The sequence below is a fragment of the Ochotona princeps genome, chromosome 10 (assembly GCF_030435755.1).
Source record: "Ochotona princeps isolate mOchPri1 chromosome 10, mOchPri1.hap1, whole genome shotgun sequence".
Lineage (NCBI taxonomy): Eukaryota > Metazoa > Chordata > Mammalia > Lagomorpha > Ochotonidae > Ochotona > Ochotona princeps.
Window position 1 is genome coordinate 42,191,113 of NC_080841.1, and position 19,541 is coordinate 42,210,653.

Genomic DNA, 19,541 nt, shown 5'->3' on the forward strand with positions numbered 1-19,541 from the left:
TACTTACAAAGCTAAAGAAACATGCACCAAAGATATATTCCTACACTTAGACTAAAAAGGAGGTACATTCTTATATATATTATCCACAAAGAATCCTGAAGTGCAGAATGAAAATGAATTCAGTTTGTCACTGGCAAGATTGGATAACTTGCCCAACACACCATTCATCAGTGTATGTTCCAGGTAGGCTTCCACACTTAACATTCAGGACCGACATAAACTGAAAAGTAAGAAAGTTATTCGACACATTCTGAAGCAAAATACAAATGCTAGCTGGTTTATTTATCTACAGAACAGTTTCACCAAGATGCATGTCCAGCTTAATTGATTAAGATGTTGCTTAGAATGCCTGTATCTGATATTAAAGTATCTGGGTTCAAGTCCCACCTCTTCTGATTCCATTGTCTGATAATATAGTCCCTGGGAGGCAACAAACGAGGGCTCAGACAGTTGGGTCCCTGCCACCCACCTGGGAAACCCAGATGGAATTCTCATCTCCCAGTTTTGGCTTGGCCCAACTCTGCCGACTGCATTCACTTGATAAGTGAACTTGTAGGCAGAAGCTTTCTCTATCAATCTGTCTATATCTCCTTGCCTCTCAAAAAATTGAATAAATAAATAGAAAACTTAAAAGTACCTTTGGCTTCATTGCTATGAATGATTACTACATCACTAATCTTACAAAAGGTTTAATGATGTGTGAGAAAACTCTATCCTCATCCTTCAGGTAGGGAGCATTATAAGGTTTATATAAGGTTTCCTCTATTTAGACCTACCCATTGCATTGGTTTTTGGAAGTGATGACAATAAAAATGATTCTCTTCACTTTTCATTATTCTACAATATCAGATTTTCTTGCACACAGAACCACATGCATTGACATCTAAAATGGATTAACACATCCTTTCTACACCACACTCCTCACTTCATTTTCAGAGTACATTGCATGTTCCCCAGCAATACAACAGTTCCCAAACCTGAAAACACAGCTCCACTCACCGAGTCTGAGAGAGATGTTCATGATTTAATGGTGGGTGCTGGGAAGGGCCTTCTTTCTGATTTCCAGACTTCAGATAGCAGGATCGAATTTCCCCTGTTAAGACCACAAAGTTTCAGCATAGAACACTACACAATGATTTGTATACAATCATTAAGTTGCATTGCACGCACTGTTAAAAGGATCTAACACACTCACACTCTTGGCCCATTCTTTCTCTTTGTCCAAAGAATGTGGAGCACAAGACAAGAGACAGCCACAGAAACTTTACTGAGAAAACTCTTCACCTTATCTCCCTGTTTAAGGACTTTTCTGTGTCGTGTCTTAATTCATTTTTTAATACAACCTCTATGTGTGCTACCAGCAAGATCTGTGCTAGCTGGGAAACTTTTTTTGTTCTGTTTTTGTGTTTTTGGTTGCATACAGAGGAGTACCGTGTGTACAGTAAGACTCATCAAGCAGACCTGGCATGGTAGTCTAGTGGCTGGAATCCTTGCCTTGCACACATCAGGATCCCATATGGGTGCTGGTTCATATCCCGCCTGCTCCACTTCCATTCCAGTTCCCTGCTTGTGGCCTGGGAAACAGTAGAGGATGGTCCAAGGCCTTGGGACCCTGCACCTCGTGGGAGACCTGGAAGAGGTTCCTGGTTCCTGGTTCCTGGCTTTGAGTCAGCTCAGCTCCGGCCATTGTGGCCACTTAGAGTGAACTGGCAGATGGAAAATCTTTCTGTCTCTTGTTCTCTCTATAAAATGATTTTCCAACAAGAAAAACGAAAATCTTTGAAAAAAACTCATCAAGCAACATGATTTTGAGTGTTGGCCCACAGGGGACCATCCTGGAATATGCAGATGAGCAGGCAGCACTGCCAGGGTGTCAGCCTGTTAATGAGGAAAAGCAACAGACTGAATTCATTTACAGAATTAAATTAGCTCTACTAAAGGGGTTCAGGGTATTGAAGTGTGGAAATCAGTTCCCATTGTAACGTAAACAGTCTCTCCCCAGAAGAGCTCTTAAGAATAGCTTTTTCATGGGCATAGGTAGCACAATCAACCTGGGGCATGTGAGGAGCTGAAAGGTAGATGCCATCAAAAACACATTATGGAGGCTTTGGTAGAAATGATAATGTGGTTCTTTATAACGTGAAAGTATTTTTGTTGATGCAAAACCACTTACAAGTATAAATTAACCTTATTTGGACTTCAGACAACATAATCACACAATTTATTATCTGAACCAGGATCCTCTGAGCATGAATTATCAAGCTTACATGCTCTACAAGAAACAAGCCAAGACCCAGCTAGGAGCTATATCTCTTTCTTTGGAACTTCAAACTTGCCACTCATAATTTTAAATTTTTTTATAAGAAGGCACTGAAAAAAATCTATCACTGTCTTATTTTCAGAATATGTCCAACAGATATTTACTAGAGTACTGGGAATCTCCCTCCTGAAGTATATTCATCATTGTGAGAGAGAAAATATCCACCAATTATAAATAAATAAACACAGGCTGTAATAGCATTAAAGAGAGAAAAGGACAGAGTATAAAGAAAGCAAACAGCAAATGAACCTGCTCACGGATAAGAAAATTACAAAGATCTTACCAAAAATTTTACCTTACAGCTATCATTTAAAGGATAAATAACATGCAGGCGGAAGGACGTAACATAGGCAAAAGGCCTGAAGACAGGAAGGAATATGTTCTGTTTTTAGAATACTGTGTGGGCAATCTCAGGATTAAATTTTTGCATTCCAATGTCTGCTGCTCAGTGTAAGGGACCATACAGAATTCCAGCAGAGCTGCCAGCTTGTCCCATCCACACTCATTAGTAAAACACTCTCAAAACTCACCATGCTCATCGATGAAGACATGCATGGCATCCACAGACATTTCTTCCTGCACTGATGTTTCAGGGCCGCTGATGACTTGCAAGACAGAGCTATCTTGCTGAGAAGTTACTCGGTAGATTATCTGTCTTTGTCTATTGCCCTGGAAACTTAACACACAAAAAAAAAAAGTTTCAAAAACTATTCAGAATTCCTCTTTATCCTCTAGGTAGCATTCATGGAAGTAGCCAGTCAATGAGGCTGTCTCCCACTCTGCATCAGCGTGAAGCTAAACAAGTTATCCTTACAAGGCTGTGGTCCTGGCAGGCTGAGTGAACTTGGGGCTGCTGCAACGATGATCTTGATCTTGTAAATCTGGTTTTCCTTGCTTGGAATTGAGAGCACTGTGCTTTTCACTTTCCAAGATTTCCTCCTTTTTCTCCTGGGAGCAATGATCTGAAACACAGTCCTTTACATGTTACTTTCTGGTGAAATAATAAATTAAATGTGAAAGCTCTTGGAAAAAAAGTTATCGAAATTGAAACAAGAATTGACAAAGAGGGTCCAGCGTAAGAGCCTAGTGATTAAAGTCCTTACCTTGTATGCACCAGGATCCCATACGGCTTCACTTCCCATCCAACTCCCTGCCTGTGGCTTGGGAAAGCAGTCAAGGATGGCCCAAAGACTTGGGACCCTGCACCTGCATGGGAGACCCAAAAGCTCCTAGCTCCTGCCTTCCGATTAGCTCAGATCCGGTCTTTGCGGCCACCTGGGGAGTGAACCAGCTGACAGAAGATCTTTCTCTCTGTCTCTCCTTCTCTCAGTAAATCTTATTTAAAACAAAAATAAAAATTAAAAAAATCTTTAAAAAATGGGAAAAAATCTAAGCAGCTCCACTAAACTCAAAATGCTTATAAACAGAATTTCATTTTACTAATTAGGAAAGTATCCAGATGCATTTAGAAAGCAGAAGTATGTAGATCTTTGTTTAGGCTTCTACAAATAGCATCTATTTACACATGAAATTAGAGACTCCTTTGAAATAACTCAGTGAGACTTGCTTTGGCAGAGAAAACCCAATTAGTCCAACGGGTATGCAAGGTTTACAACTCAGAAATCAACAGCCTCAGAAAAAAAAATAGAAGAAAAAAAATAATATAATAAGCTTGACTATTACTAAACAAGGTCCCATTTACCATTTTAAAGTCAAATTAATGTTCTTCTCACTCGTTCAACAAATCTAAATTTTCAAGCTAAACACAGAACTGGTCCCCTCATATGGTAGACTCTGATTTTGAACTTCATGCTTTTATTAGTAATATTAATACTTAATGTTATTATTTACTCATTTATTTGAAAGACAGAGTTAGGGGGGAACCAAGGGCTAAGAAAGATAGCGAAGGAGGATGGAAAAGAGGGAGGGAAAAACAGAGAGACTGATCTTTCTTCCACCAATCTACTTCCGAATAGCTGCTATGGTTGGGGCTAGGGCAAGGCCAGAAGGCCAGGAACCAGAAGCCTCCTCTGGGTTCCCAACACGGGTGCAGGGAAGCAATCATGTGGGCCATCTCCTGCTGCTCTCCTGGGATCAGAAGTGGAGCAACCAGAACTCAAACCAGTACCCATATGGGATGCCGGCACTACAGGGAGTACCTTAACCTGTTGTGCTATAGCATTGGTCCCTGAACTTCAGGTTTTGTACTATGGTAGACAAAGAGAAAAATACCTCCTATTTCTTTCCCTAAGGCTATTTCAAGATAAAAATGGATTCCAAGATGAAGAGCTACATAGGACTTCCTTTAGTATTTTAGATCTCTTTAAGCCACCGACCTAAATCAAGGTCTCACTTTATAGCATTATACAGAAGAGGATGCTTAGGATCAGCCCTTCTCTGTCTGTGGATGCACCAGAGGCAACTTAGAGGTCACAAGGACTGTTGTGCTCCTCATGAACCAAAGATATGGAAATAATTTATCTCCGGGTGAACTGTTGGCTCCAAAGCTCTCTAGCCTGGGCCTGACAAAATATAACTGAATGGCTGGGACTGACAGCCCTCTTGTAACACACATCAACAGAAAAGCCCATCAGCTTCCAGCTTGGCCCTCAGAAAGTGAACTAGCATTAGTGTACATGTGGTAACATGAATCTCATCATTGTATATATAGTGAGCTTTGCATATTCACATGTTCCTATCCAACCAGCCACTGGCTCACTTCCAAAATGGCTGCAATGGCCAAAGCCAGGAGCCAGGCGCTTCCTCTGTGTCTTCCACATGAGTGAAGGCACCCAAGGCTTTGCGCCATCCTTAACTACTTTCCCAAGGTATTAGCAGGGAACTGGATGGGAAGTAGAGCAGCCAGGACACACACCAAAGTCCATATGGGATCCCTGCGCATGCAAGGCAAGGACTTTAGTCACTAGACTACCGCACAGGACCCCTCATAAGTAAGTCTCAAAAGATAAATATTCCCAACACATCTATGAAGTTAATGTAAAAATTTCTTTGGTACAAAAATATTTGCATGTCATCTGACAGTGAGTCAAGATAGATGTTTTCACGGTTTTGAAGAAACACATTTATGAAAAAGAGTTATCACAACAAAATAGCTCTAGGTAATGATCACGCCTCATAAAAAGTCATAAAAAGACACATTTAGACTGTTCTGCCACTTCACACTACATGTATTCAGGATTAACCTATTTATATTTCCTTGTTATGTCTTGCTCTCTCCCTCTCTTAGATGTATGAATTACTTAGATATGCCAACATTAGAGCACTTTCTTCCTTTATCCCTTTAAACATTTATAGGAATATTTCTGTTTATAGAACATAGTATACATTCACTGTACATAATTAAAAACAAAAAACCCTTAAGGTTAATCCTGTCATTCTGCCATTACCACTGGAACCAGCTTAATATGTATCATAATTTTTTTCTGTAGACACATATGCTTTTTCTTTTAATTAAAATGAAGTCCTGAGGCCAACACTGTGGCATAATAGGTAAGCATGCTGGAATCCCATATAGTCATGAGTTCAAGTCCTGGTTGCTCCACTTCTGATCCAGCTCCCTGCAAAGTGCCTAGGAAAAAAGAAGAAAAAGGCCCAAGTCCTTGGATCCCTACACCTGTGTGGGAGCCCCAGAATAAGCTCCTGGCACCTGGCTTCTGAACAGCTCAGCTCCAGACACTGCGGCCTTTTGGGAAATGAACCAGAGATGGAATCACTCTCTCCCTCTCCGCTCTCTCTTTCTCTCTGTGGATCTGCCTGTCAAATAAAAAAATTTCTTTTTAAAAGTTGAAATCATCATTGTTTTATACCTAGCATATTTATCTAAAGGCATCAAATATGTCATGTTATTAAGGCTCTTCTATATCATAGAAAGATAGTGTCTATGAAATATTATACAATATAATTTATTTAGGTATATTCCTGTTGTAAAGTGAGGTTTTCCAATATTCAATTTTACACATAATTCTTCAATTAGCACCTATTGATATATTCATGAATATTTTCTCAGAAACTTCTAGAAAGAGCCTGAAATACAAATGGACAGTGATAGGACAATATATATATAAATACAGAACTGTGACCAAGAATCTACCTCAATCAATTGAGGACACCATCCACTACCTATAGTAACCAGTCCAAAAGGTTACATACATACTATGCACAAGTCAGGCTTGTAAAAACTTGATCAGTTGTTTCTAGTAAATAATCCTTAAAGCCAAGCAATGCTCCATATAACAAATGACGAGGGCTTTGTTATTAACTGGTGCTATGTAGTGGGTGTCTGCCACAGTGGTTGAGACACCATTTAGGGTACTCCCATCCCATACAGGAGTGCCTGAATTTGAGTTGCAGCTCTGTTTCTAGCTTCCAGCTAATGATACTCTGGGAGGCAATGGATGATGGCTCAACTATTTGGGTCTCTACCAACCACAGGGGAGACCTAGATTGTCTTCCAGGCTCCTGGCTTCAGCCTGGCCCAGCCCCAGCTTTTGCAGACAATTGTCATAAAATAGTGGATCAAAGTTCCAACCCCCTTCCCCCACCTTTCAAATAGAATTAAAAATAAATCAAAATTCAAAACTTCAAGACCTGGTGGCTTCCCCAAGTTCTGTCCTTCTTCCCCTCTTTGCAAATTTAGATTAACACACCAAAAAAAGAGCAAACATATGCTCCTGTAAAGAATGACAAAGGGTGACAGAATTTTCATCAGCTGTCCACAGCTCCCCTTGCCAATGGCCTCCAGCCAGGGCACATGACAGTACATGTGTAGTCATCCATTTTTCCCACTATAAAGCTGTAGCTCACAGCCTGCCTTCAAGTTCTGCATAAATAAAGTGATGATGTCTAACTTCCATGCTACATCAACTCCTGAATATCGCCTTTGCTTGCCTGCCCTCATTGGGTTGTCTTTATTCACTCACTCATAGACAAATCAAAGCGATATCAAACAAACATGGCTTCAAAGTCTTTTGCTAAGCTTGTGGTTTCCATCATTTGAACTTGAGGCTATTCACAAGGTCTGAGGTTGACCCTGGCAATGTCCTGGTCTGGACCTGAGAATGTGGGGCTCAGCCAGCAGTGCTACAGAGCACAGCACTTCAGCACGCTGAGCACATGCAGTCAGGGGAACCGGGGGGTCTGGGCCTCTGGCCATCCCATGCCATCCCCGCAAGCACAGGGAGGGGGTCTCTCGGAAGGTCTGACAAGAGCCTGGAAAAGGCTCTTCTGGGAAGAAAGCAACTATCCCGGACTCCTTTCCTGAAACCTCAGGAACCTAGAAGCTGAATGTCATTCGCCTCCTGCCAGCCACCACAGACTTTATCTTACTCTGCACTGCCACCTGAAAGGTCTGATTTGCATGGCCAGATGGCCTCTGTTCTCAGCTCTTCTTTTCTCCTTCCCATCACTTGGCCCCACCTACCCCAGAGGCCAGAGGAACCTCCTTCTAAGGTACTGTGTGCTTATTACACCCACTCCTTATCCCTGAAAACCCATTTACTCCACCTCTAGCACTGCCCACACCCTCTATTTCCCTCTCCTCTGCCTCCACTATCTAGCACTTCTTGGATTTTCCTATTCCTTGTGATTCCCACCTGCACATACAAGTTAATAAATTTATATACATTTCCCTTTGTTAATTAGTATCATCTTATTTCAGCAGGATCAGTTATCAAATTTTCAAGGCACAGAATCTTTCTTTCTCTTCTACAAATATGCCATTGGGGCCATTTAGGGAGTAAACCAGTGGCTGGAAGATCTTTCTCTCTGTCTCTCCTCCTCTCTCTAAGTCTGACTTTCCAACAAAAATAAAATAAATCTTAAAAAAAAAAAGTTGAACTGAACAGAGAAAATGGCTCCAGTATGGAGTCAGAGCAGCCCCTGAGTCTGCCAGACGGAAGAGAATAGCCAGCAGCAAGAAACTGTCCTAGCACAGAGAAATGCTATAACCTACAACAAGGAAAATGGGCCATTGTGCACAGCCACAACAGCCAGCAAACAACACAATGAAAACACACACCACAACCTGTCTAGAAATTACAAATCAGAGAAACCTAAGGCTAAAAGATGTTACAAAAACTTCAATCCAATAACACCACCTTATTGGTGAGGAAGTTGAGGCCCAAAGATATTAAGTAGTCTGACTACAAATGTGCCTTATCATCATATAGGATATATTTTATTTTTCTGAGGCGGGGAGTACTCTGGGATGAGAACCTCTGGATCAAATCTCAGTTCTGCTACTTTCTGGACTCACTAAACTCAGGAAAGTCTGAGAAGACCTCTGGATCTCATTGACAAGAAAAGAAATGACAACATAATGTTATTTGAGGAGAGATAAGAATATTTTAGGGGCCAGCACAAGGGGATAGCAGGCTAATCCTCCTCCTCTGGTGCTGGCATCCCAGATGGGCACTGGTTAATGCCCCAGCTGCTCCACTTCTGCTCTAAGTCCCTGCTGATGGCCTGGGAAACTGGCAGAGCATGGCTCAAGTGCCTGGCCACGGGAGACCCTGAGGAAGCTCCTGGTTCCCCACTTTAGGCTGGCCCAGCTCTGACCATAGCAGCCATTTAGGGAGTGAACCAGTAGATGGAAGATTTCTTTCTCTATCTCTCCTTTCTTTCATTTTCTCTCTCTGTAATTCTGACTTTTAAGTAACATAAGTAGATAGAAATATAGTTAGATATTAATTCAGGAGGGAATTGATATGAGGGTAACATTTATCAAACTGGGAACACTCTTTTTTGAGAGACAAAATCAGTGCTCAAGCACAATGAGAACCATCGCAGACATCTCGGGAGGCTCACACTCTTGGAAGGCCAGCTCAGTGATTCTCTCCAAGTCCATCACTTTCAGGTTGGAAGAAGCTTTCCAATCCAGGGAGGAGTTTAGGATGCTTGGGTTTTTGGGGAGTACTCTTGGGGTACTTAACTTGGGGTACAATCACCCTAGTTAATATATGTAAAGCACATAAACACTGGGTATAAGTCAAAAGCTGTGGAAGTATTTCTTTCAAAGGATATTATGTTACAACTTGCCATTATTAGGAAATTCTAGACGTTGCAATGAAACTGAGAGTAAGAAAAGAAGATTAAGTTAATAAAAATTTGTTTTATGATTAACTTTCCCAGAATATGTCCATAAAAGAAATAAACATTGTTTATAAGTTCTTGAAACCATTGTAAAACATCTTTGCTTATTTCCTTAGCCATAAATATCATTGCCCTCTATAAGAATCAAAAATTCATTATGCCTTTACATTTTCTGGTAGAGTAAGGCAAATATTCTCAACAGAGATCTTAGTACTGTCACATTGAGCAAATATCAGTGCCAAAACTAAGCAACAAATCACTGCCCAATTGTTGCCTGATTATTTGCGAAGTCTAATCCTAGAGGGCGTATGACACAGGTGTTGCTTTTGTGTTGTTTTCTGTGTCATCATTAGAAATGAAGTGATGAGGGCCTGGCACAGTAGTCTAGTGGCTAAAGTCCTCACCTTGAACGAGCTGGGATCCCACATGGGCGCTGGTTCTAAACCCAGCATCCCCACTTTCCTCCAGCTCCCTGCTTGTGGCCTGGGAAAGCAGTCCAGGATGGTCCAAAGCCTTGGGACCCTGCACCCATGTGGGAGACTGGGAAGAAGCTTCTGGCTCCTGGCTTCGGATTGGCTCAGCTCGGACTGTTGCAATCACTTGGGGAGTGAACCATCGGACGGAAGATCTTCCTCTGTCTCTCCTCCTCTCTGTATATCTGCCTTTCCAATAAAAATAAATACATCTTTTAAAAAAGAAGAAGAAAGGAAGTGATGGGAACCATACCTCCCTGAGGCCCACTTTCTTTCCTTGGCTCCACTGAGACATTTGTTTGACTAGATGCCACCACCTTGGACGTGTTAATCGATTCTAACAGAGAGACAAATTCCAGGAAGTTGGACTCATTTGGTATTTGCCCTTCTTTGGCCTCTAGGTCAGACTTGGATGTTGGCATTGTTTTTTCTTTATCATTAGTAACTTCTGCAGAACTTTTACTCGAGAAGACATCTGTCCCACTATCCACACTGAGCACCCGGGCGTGTCTCTTTTCATGGCTGGGCTTACAAGACGCTGGGTCAAGACTGTCCTGGGGTTCCTTTTCCCCCTCAGGCTGGGGGGCTTCATCAGGTGTGAGTGGGGGCACTACTTCCGAAGGATGCCTTGGGGAAGGACTCCCTCCCTCTCCGGATCCGTAACCGGAACATTGATTGGATGATGCTTCCACCTGCAGTGTCTCTGGAGTCCTTTCGTTTGCCTTGCCTTCAGGACTAGTAACACCTCCTTGGGCATCTTCAGAAAGTTCGAGGGTGATCACGGGAATTCTGACCTGCTCTGTGTTGGGTGGGCTGGCTACTCCTGGGGTTGCTGGCTCAGCATCAGACTTCCCGCTAGTCCTCTCAGTATCAATCACTTTTAGGTGGAGGGAGCTTTCCAGGTCTGTCATGGAGTTTGGGGTACTGCTCATAGTAATGACAATTTTAATGGGTTCATGCAGACTCAGTGGGTCCCCAGGTTGAGAAGTATCAATGAGAGTCACAGCAACCTCACTGTCTGAGTAGTCCAGCTCCTGGTTCAACGGCAGGTCCACCTGACAGGAAGTGTCCAGCAGCTCCTCCGCAGGTTTGGCCACAATGGTATCACACTGAGGACAGCTGCTGCTCAGGCTGTCCTGAGGCGACTTACTTGGAAATTGCTCCCTCGTGGAGCCCTGAGCACAACTGACCGATTCTGGAATCAGGACTGAATTCTCACTCCCCCACGGCTGGAAGGAAACATCTGTTTCTAGCAAGTCATACTGAGATAAGGATAGGTGTGGCAACTTCTTCAGGGTTCCTTTATCCACGAGGCCACCTTCAGATCTGTGGCGGAAAGGGGGCTGCCCCTTGATCTCTCTTTCCTTCTCTTTCCCATTGAGGAGTGTTCTGGTGGCAACTGGTTTCGTAGATACTGCTGACCTGGGTGTGATTTCTTGCACATGCACTTGAGAAGCAGGCAAGCTTTGTGTGTTAATACCCGGTGAGGTAGACGACACTGGTGCCATGGGTTGCTCTTCTGACAGAATGACACCTGTAAGTAGTAACAAACAGCGACTTTATTCGCACCCGAGTGGGATGAACAACATCCCAGAGAGCAAGAACTTACCATTATAAAATTTGGAATATAAGTAATAAATATCATTGGGATGCTTGCTTTTAAAAGTATCACTTCCACTTTGAAATGGCTCTCGAAGTGTCTGTAGTTTAAAAAAGAACTCGAGCACTTAGCTTTTGCTGTGTTGTTGTCTTAGGAGGCAGAGTAGTAGGGTTTAACTAGCTTATTTAGCCAAAACACCCTGTCCCTGCTTTCTTCTAGCTGCTTTATCTTAGGTAAACGGCCTAATCCCTCTACACCATATACTATAATACTAACGACATTTGGGACCCAATCATTCTTTGCCATGGGGGACCGTCCCGCACACTGCAGGATGATGAGCAGCACCCTGGCCTCTCCCCAGTAGATATAAGGAGGAGCTTAACCACCAGTTATGAAAATCAAAAACGCCTTCAGATATTGTCAAAGGTCTGCCAGGCAGCAAAATTTTGCAGCTGGGAACCACTGCTCTAAATCTCAATTTCCTCATCTGTAAAAACTTACTCTATTACTAGGAATAGTAAAGCAATATCAAAAATGACAAACCTGTGCTAAAAGCAGCAGAAGAAGCATTTGACAAAATCCAACCATCCACATATGACAGCAATACTAAAACAATTAAGATGAGAAGGGAATTTTCTAAATCTAATAAAGGCCACCTATAAAACACCCAAAGCTAACATCATACTTGTAGGGAACAGACTCAATTATTTTATGAAAAACCATAAGAAACAAGACCAATGAGTCCCTCTCTCACACACTCTCTAGTCAACATTAGAGATTACAGACAGAGTAATTTCCAGGAAAAAAAAAAAAAAGAGGAAAAAAACAACAAGGAGAGAAGAAAAAAGGAAGGAAGGAAGGAAGGAAGGGAGAGAGAAGCATTACAAGTTTTCCTAAATATACACAACTTTTATGTGTCTGTTAAAGAAAACTGCAATTTTTTTAACTTTGAAAAACATTACCCCAAAGTTTGCAACTAGACAGAAATATAGGTATGCAGAATGTTCTCTGATTTTTCCTGTCATTTTCTAATGTAAATACTGAAGGAAATGGTATCTGTAAATGAAAATTTTATCACATTACATATCTGTTATCTAATGAAAATGACACACAGACTTAAGAAGTGACAATGAAACATCATCAATAAAATACCACACTCTGAATATAGACCTGGTTTACAAATACTGATGGAAACAATTCAAATTAAAAGTTAAAGAAATGAAGTCAAAATATAGCTGGGAAGTCTTAGGTATAGTTTTTACTGGTATTCAGTTATATCAAAGCATTTCTCACTTCACTGAATTGATATTAATATTAAATATTAAATATTCTACCTTTGAGATCCTCAACTGTTTCCTGGGCCGTCAACTCCTAAACAAACGAAAAAGTGAGAATCAGTACATGACTCAGTTCAATGCACATTTCCAGACAGTCAACAGCCACTCAGTGAGCAAACATTATAGTATCCTCTCTCCTTAAGCCTCTATAAAATGGAGAGGAAAAAAAAAAGAACAAAAACAAATAAATAAATAAGAATAAAACGCAGCAGTCATTTTAAATAAGTGGCATAAGCCAGCAAAGGAAGACAAGTATAACATGATCTCACTCATAGGAATAATCAAAAAATTGATCTCATGCAAGCGGAAAGTAAACTAGTGATTACCAGAAGATGGGGAAGGGTCGGGGGGAAGGTTAGGGTTAGGGAAAGACTGGGTTGGTACAGATTCGGTTGTAGTTAGAAGAAAGACATTTTGGTGTTCTAGTGCATAGTAGGTTTGATCACAGATGAAAAACAATGCAGTACATAGTTTTTTAAAAAGGAAAAACTATAAGAGAAGATGTTTTCACTAAAAAAGGAAAATAAACATTTGAGGAGATAGTTATGTTTATCTTGAACAATGTATAATTTAAATACTTCTTAAGACATCACATATAATCTCATAAACATCTACATTTTTTTCTGCATCAGTTAAAAAAAATACTTTTTGTACAAACTATAAATAAAATGATTCTGTAGCCAAGGCATTGGAAGATGTATAACAATTAAGAGTAAAAAGAGACAGATTTAGGCATGCCTTACATAATAATAGGGGCTGGCACAAAGGCTCAACTAGCTAATCTTCCACCTACAAGTGCCAGCATCCCATATGGACACCAGCTCATGTCCCGCCTGCTCCACTTCCAATCCAGCTGCCTGTTTATGGCCTGGGAGAGCAGTGGAAGATGACACAAAACCTGGGGACCCTGGGGCCCGGCGGCGTGGCCTAGCGGCTAAAGTCCTCGCCTTGAATGCCCCGGGATCCCATATGGGCGCCCGTTCTAATCCCGGCAGCTCCACTTCCCATCCAGCTCCCTGCTTGTGGCCTGGGAAAGCAGTCGAGGACGGCCCAAAGCTTTGGGACCCTGCACCCGCGTGGGAGACCTGGAAGAGGTTCCTGGTTCCTGGCATCGGATTGGCGCGTACCGGCCCGTTGCGGCTCACTTGGGGAGTGAAACATCGGATGGAAGATCTTCCTCTCTGTCTCTCCTCCTCTCTGTATATCCGGCTTTCCAATAATAATAAAATCTTAAAAAAAAAAAAAAAAAAAAAGAAAAAAAAAAACCTGGGGACCCTGTACCCGTGTGGGAGACCCGGAAGAAGCTCCTAGCTCTGGCATTTGGGGAGTGACCCACAAATGGAAGATTTTTCTCTCTAATTCTTCCGTCTGTAAATCTGCCTTTCCAATAAAAAATGAATCTTTAAAATAAAAACCCACAATAATAAATAAAGCTTAACAAAGCAAATTTGGAGGGGAGCAGGACAAGTGATTATTGACTTTCCAAGAAACTAGTGCAATTCAGTGTGAAAAGCAGCAGCCAGCTGCAATTGCTTCTAGGTGGAAACACTGGAAATACAGTAACTTAAGTGACTAACAGAAGAAGGTGACAGTCTGCATATAGGTCCAGTGGCCAGGTTCCACAGGAAGACAGCAGCAGGAGACGTCCGGGGTGTGCTTTGAACACTGTACTGACACACTCATCTTATGGTCACAAGTGCACCCTCAGGCTATCTCCACACCCTGAGGTGTGGCTGACCACAAGCAAAGGGGCCATATGTACAGTACACAAGCCACAAACACAGCCACTACCGCTTCTGCTCTAAGAGGGGATCAACAGTACAGCAGCACATGGAGAGGGGAAGCAGAAACACTAACCAAAGGTCCGGAAGAGTGCTGGGAGTTCAAGCTCTGCCCTCGGGAGCTGCAGCGGAGAGGAGGTGTGGGGAAGGCGCGTGTGGCCTCTTCCTTCTTGCCGCTGGGAACCTGCCTGTTATTGCTGAGCCAGCGGGGAGAACACAAGAGCAGAGACACTGTTAAACGTAACCGCGATTCTTTCGAGAATAGTTCAAAAATTACTTTTTCCCTGAGGTTCATTTTGTCATGTACATTATTGATACATATATATGTAATCTTTATAAAAGAGTTATAAATGGGAAAGCAGTAGAGGACGGCCCAATGCATTGGGACACTGCACCCGCGTGGGAGACCCGGAAGAGGTTCCAGGTTCCCGGCTTTGGATCCGCGCATCGGCCGTTGCGGCTCACTTGGGGAGTGAATCATCGGACGGAAGATCTTCCTCTCTGTCTCTCCTCCTCTGTGTATATCTGGCTGTAATAAAATGAATAAATCTTTAAAAAAAAAAAGAGTTATAAACATTACTTTATCAAACTTTTTTTTTATTAAAGGGCTGTAAAAACACTATAAGAATGGTGACATGCTCAAAAGAGTTATTCTAAATATTTCTATTCTTTGCTCTCATATCAATAAACATGCATGTTATTCAGTAAAACAAAACAAAATAAAATACTGAAGCAACATTTTTGGCAGTACTAAGCCTGAGGCAAAAGAATTAAGAGCATAATTTAAAGTCATGCTGATAGTTGGTTACATCATCTTATATTTATGGTTAAAAAATAAGAGGAGTATGCATATGTGTGTGCCTGTACTAGCCTATTTTCCTAAACAAGTAATAAATGAGAACAATAATTTTAAATAAAACCAAAACATTTAAATTATGAAACAACACATTAATTGGAAATGTCACCTTGGGATTTTCTGGTTAGTTGTGCATTCACTGTTGGCCTCTTTGTCTTTACTTGACTTTTCTTTCTTCCTGGAGGGTCTTTGCTGGATTACTTCTCCTTTATCAAACATGAGGTGTAGGCGATAGCTGACCAGCTTGATTATTGTGAAGAAAAGAGTCACTGAAGTGCAGTAAAAAAATACAGTGATGGCATTTGGAGGAAAAGCCTAAAGAAGAGAAAGAAAACATTCACTTGCCTAGAGAATTTTCTTTCTGCTTTGACTCCAGAAGCATCTTTGAAAATAAACCAGGCAAGACTTCAAATTGTATTAGTGCTGCTAGTTTTCCTGATTAAAATGCCTGGGGAAAAAGACTTGGTTTGTTATGTTTAAGTCTCTCTTGTTTATCATCCCTACTAACCAAAATGAGGACCAACACGTGATTGGCAGGCAGGAAGGCCACAGGACAAGATATGTGAGAGGGAATTGCTCAGTTTTCTACTAATCGCCCTGTGCACCTGGTCTTAATGGCAAAGGAAAGTTCTTTCAGAAGTTCCCTTCAACAAAATGTGAAACGCTTTGTGAAGAACAGAGGACAGAAGGAAGAAAAAAGGTTGGGGTAATCTCCTCCTTCCCCTCTTGGCTGGGCTGACACCAACAAGTCACGGATTTTCTGAGGGTAGCGATGTGTGCAAGAGGCCCTGAAAGGGTTCAGTTCCCAAAGGGAAGAGGGATCTTTCATGCTGTGACAGAAACTCTCAAAAGGGAGATGATAGCAAAGCTCAGCTCAATTCTGTCCAACCCATTCAAGAAACAAAAACAGTCATTATGTCCCACTCTGTGGCATCCCTCACACATCTTTCTAATGCTCTCCCATGACCAAGGACCATCATGGATCCTTCAGTTCTTCCAAAACTAATGATCCCTTGGGATGGAGATGAGGATAAGGATATCCCAGTGCCATCGAGGACAGTTTCAACGACCAGCGAGACTCTTCCACACAAACCTCCCTGAAGGACCTTGGGGAGGCAGCACCAGTCACATCTGGGAGGCAGCCTGGAGAAGAGTGATGGCCACAGATAGCATAGTCCAAGGCACAGCTGCTCCCATGCAACTACTGCACACCTCACCAGGGTCCCAGGCTCCAATCACGGTCTCCCACCTAAGTAAGACCATCTCTACAACAGAGCAGCCAGACCAAAAAAAAAAATGTAAATACCACCAATAGGATCAATAGGATAAAAACAAAGAGAGGAATTTCCACCAAGACACACATGCTTTTACTTCATGGGCAAATGAATATAAATTAACAAGTAAATGAAAGAATGATTAATTAAGACTGGAAACTGAAAAAATGAAGTCATCTACTAGAAGACAGTAGGCCCAAGTTTACATATGCAGCTGCTGATGTGAAACTGTAAAGAATTTCAAGCAATATTCGGACACAAGTTGTGTGTGTGAGAGAACACATAACAAATACCCACTTCACCTTTTCTTCACCATTATAAGTTTAAAAACAGTAGCCTAAAGCCAGAGTTACATTGAAGAAACTAAGAATAGAAGGGGAAAAAAAAGCAAAAAATCTCATATGTTTATGAGAACAAGATATTAGAGTTCTGCTAACTACAAATTACAGATTAAAGGACCTGGCATGGAAGCAAAGCGGCTAAAGTCTTCGCCTTGCATGTGCTGGGATCCCATATGGGCACTGGGAAAGCAGTCGAGGACAGCCCAAAGCCTTAGGAACCTGCACCACCATGGGAGACCTGGAGAAGGCTCCTGTCTCCGGATCGACTCAGTTCCAGCTATTGCAGCCACTCAGGGAGTGAATCAATGAACGGAAGATCTTCCTCTGTCTCTCCTCCTCCCTGTATATCTGACTTTCCAATAAAAAAATCTTTTTAAAAAAATCACAGGTAAAAGTTCTTCAAACTTTATTATCATGTGAGTTTCATAGAAGTCTGGTGAGTAGGAGTAGCAGAGAGAGTTTGTGCTTCCTAAGTGTCCCCTCTGCTCCTCTATAGCTCCCTGTCGCCCTAGCAGTTAGAGCTGGGGTCATGTGTTCACTTTTAGCCAATGGACCTCAGCAGGCTTCATGCCTTCTCCACTCCCCTCTTGTCTTTACCTAATGTTAGCGATCACCCTAGCAGGTCTCTGTGATCATGACTTTCTTCATCCTGGGCTCCTGAGTGTCTATGGAGCATATCCCACAGGTCTGAAGTGGATCCATAATTGGAGGGAGCAATAAATCTTCAATTCATGAAACCACTGAGTTCTTGGATTCTGCTTGTTATGGGAGCTACACGGGTTAATCAACACAGGGATTCCATCTCAGTAGGGAAGCTTCCATTCAAATTAGATTAGTAATAAGCTGAGAAAATGTTAAGGTATTGAGAAGAATATGCTAAGAAGAGAAAAAGCAAGGTGAGAATGCTAGGAAAAAAGGGAGAAAAAAATTCTATATGGTCGTGAGGAAAATTTACTTGGGAAACAAATCAACTGTCACAATAATAAAAAAAACAATATTTTTCATCTTGTCCTCATAAATACGGACTACAGAATAAAGTTTTGTACTTTTAAAGAGACACCAAGAAATTAGGGTCTGAAGTTAATATGAATATGAATATCTAAGGTGTAATGCAGCTAAGAACAGTATGCTACATGTGTACATTATTCCTCTCCAAATTCTCTGGCCTCATGATTTCTTAAAAAAATAAAAAATAAACCCTCTCCAAGCAGAAATTAGCATCTTCCCAGATTTTGCTTTTTATACCATGCAGTTCTGCTTAGCCCAGGCTCCTACAATTTTACACTGCCAAGCACATTGCTGGAAATAACTTCCAAGGCCATTGTGCTGCAGGGATCATGCTCAGTCAACAAAGGGCCTCCACCTCCTGCTCTCCCTAGACGTATGCATAAGGGGACAAGAGAAGGCTGGTAGGGAAGACCATGTCATGAATGAACAGTCATGCATTTATTTTTAATGCATATCATGGAATTCTTCATCCTGACATAAGGTTTATCAAATTTTGAATATGTTTACTTGTTCCAACGTAAATCTTATTTCTTATTACCATGAATGCATCATTTTAGCTCATTCTAATTAACAATGCAAGCCAACATGTTTCAAAATTTTATTCTTGGCCAAAGAAAACACATCACTGCTAGAAGGAAACAATCCCTCTCCATTCCTGCATTTCCAACAGCAATTACTCTCAACTGGCTGGCATCTCTACCTTGGACCTGAACTGGCTTAGTGGCCTGACTGGTAATTTGATAAATAAGAACTAGACATGTCTTTTCCCCATTTTCTTCCTCTTTTTTTCCCTCAAGGGCTAGCTGAGTGAGGAGGAGGTCTGGCTTTCCTATGCTGCAGGGTTTCCAGTGCCAGGCTTGAAGTCATGCAGGATTAAGGATTTCCACAGCTTTCTGACAGCCAGGAACTCTACTTGTCTACGAGTGTAAGTCACAATCCCAGACACCAGCTTCAGTACTGGACTTTTTTCCTTTTTCGAGGGGCTCAGAAAATGAAGATTCTATTTACTGGGTCACCAAGTCTGCACACAAAGTCCATGAACCTTAACTGAAAAGGCAGCATCTCAAAGCTTTGTTGGACATATTATGCTCTTTTTCTGGGCTTAGTTCATTGAAGTGGCATATAATCAACTCCAAAATCTCAGTTTCCCAGTCTCCACAAACATTAGAAACAGACACAATAATACAAAAAGAGATGGCTAAAATCATGTGGAAAGTGAAACCATAAGAGGAGAGGAGAGGAGAGGAGAGGAGAGGAGAGGAGAGGAGAGGAGAGGAGAGGAGAGGAGAGGAGAGGAGAGGAGTGGAGGGGAGGAGAGGGAGGAGGAGGGTAAAGCGGCAAGAAACAGGAGGAAGGATAAAATGGGAGGGAAGGAGAGGGAAAGGGAAAGGAAAGAGAGAAGGAGATGATAAAGCAGTAAAGGGCACTTCCATGATCACTT

The 19,541-nt window shown here is 41.8% G+C and overlaps 1 protein-coding gene across 1 annotated transcript in view; it reads right to left on the reverse strand.

The window, feature by feature from the left end:
- PCNX2 (pecanex 2) overlaps positions 1 to 19,541 on the reverse strand; it is a 254,759-nt gene that overhangs the window by 217,134 nt on the left and 18,084 nt on the right. The window contains exons 2-8 of the mRNA XM_058669358.1: positions 15,587 to 15,792; positions 14,698 to 14,818; positions 12,838 to 12,874; positions 10,157 to 11,437; positions 3,135 to 3,282; positions 2,851 to 2,996; positions 1,000 to 1,093 (exon numbers count right to left, since the gene is read on the reverse strand). Coding sequence (XP_058525341.1) covers positions 1,000 to 1,093; positions 2,851 to 2,996; positions 3,135 to 3,282; positions 10,157 to 11,437; positions 12,838 to 12,874; positions 14,698 to 14,818; positions 15,587 to 15,792 — 2,033 coding nt within the window. The remainder of the gene's footprint in view (positions 1 to 999; positions 1,094 to 2,850; positions 2,997 to 3,134; positions 3,283 to 10,156; positions 11,438 to 12,837; positions 12,875 to 14,697; positions 14,819 to 15,586; positions 15,793 to 19,541) is intronic.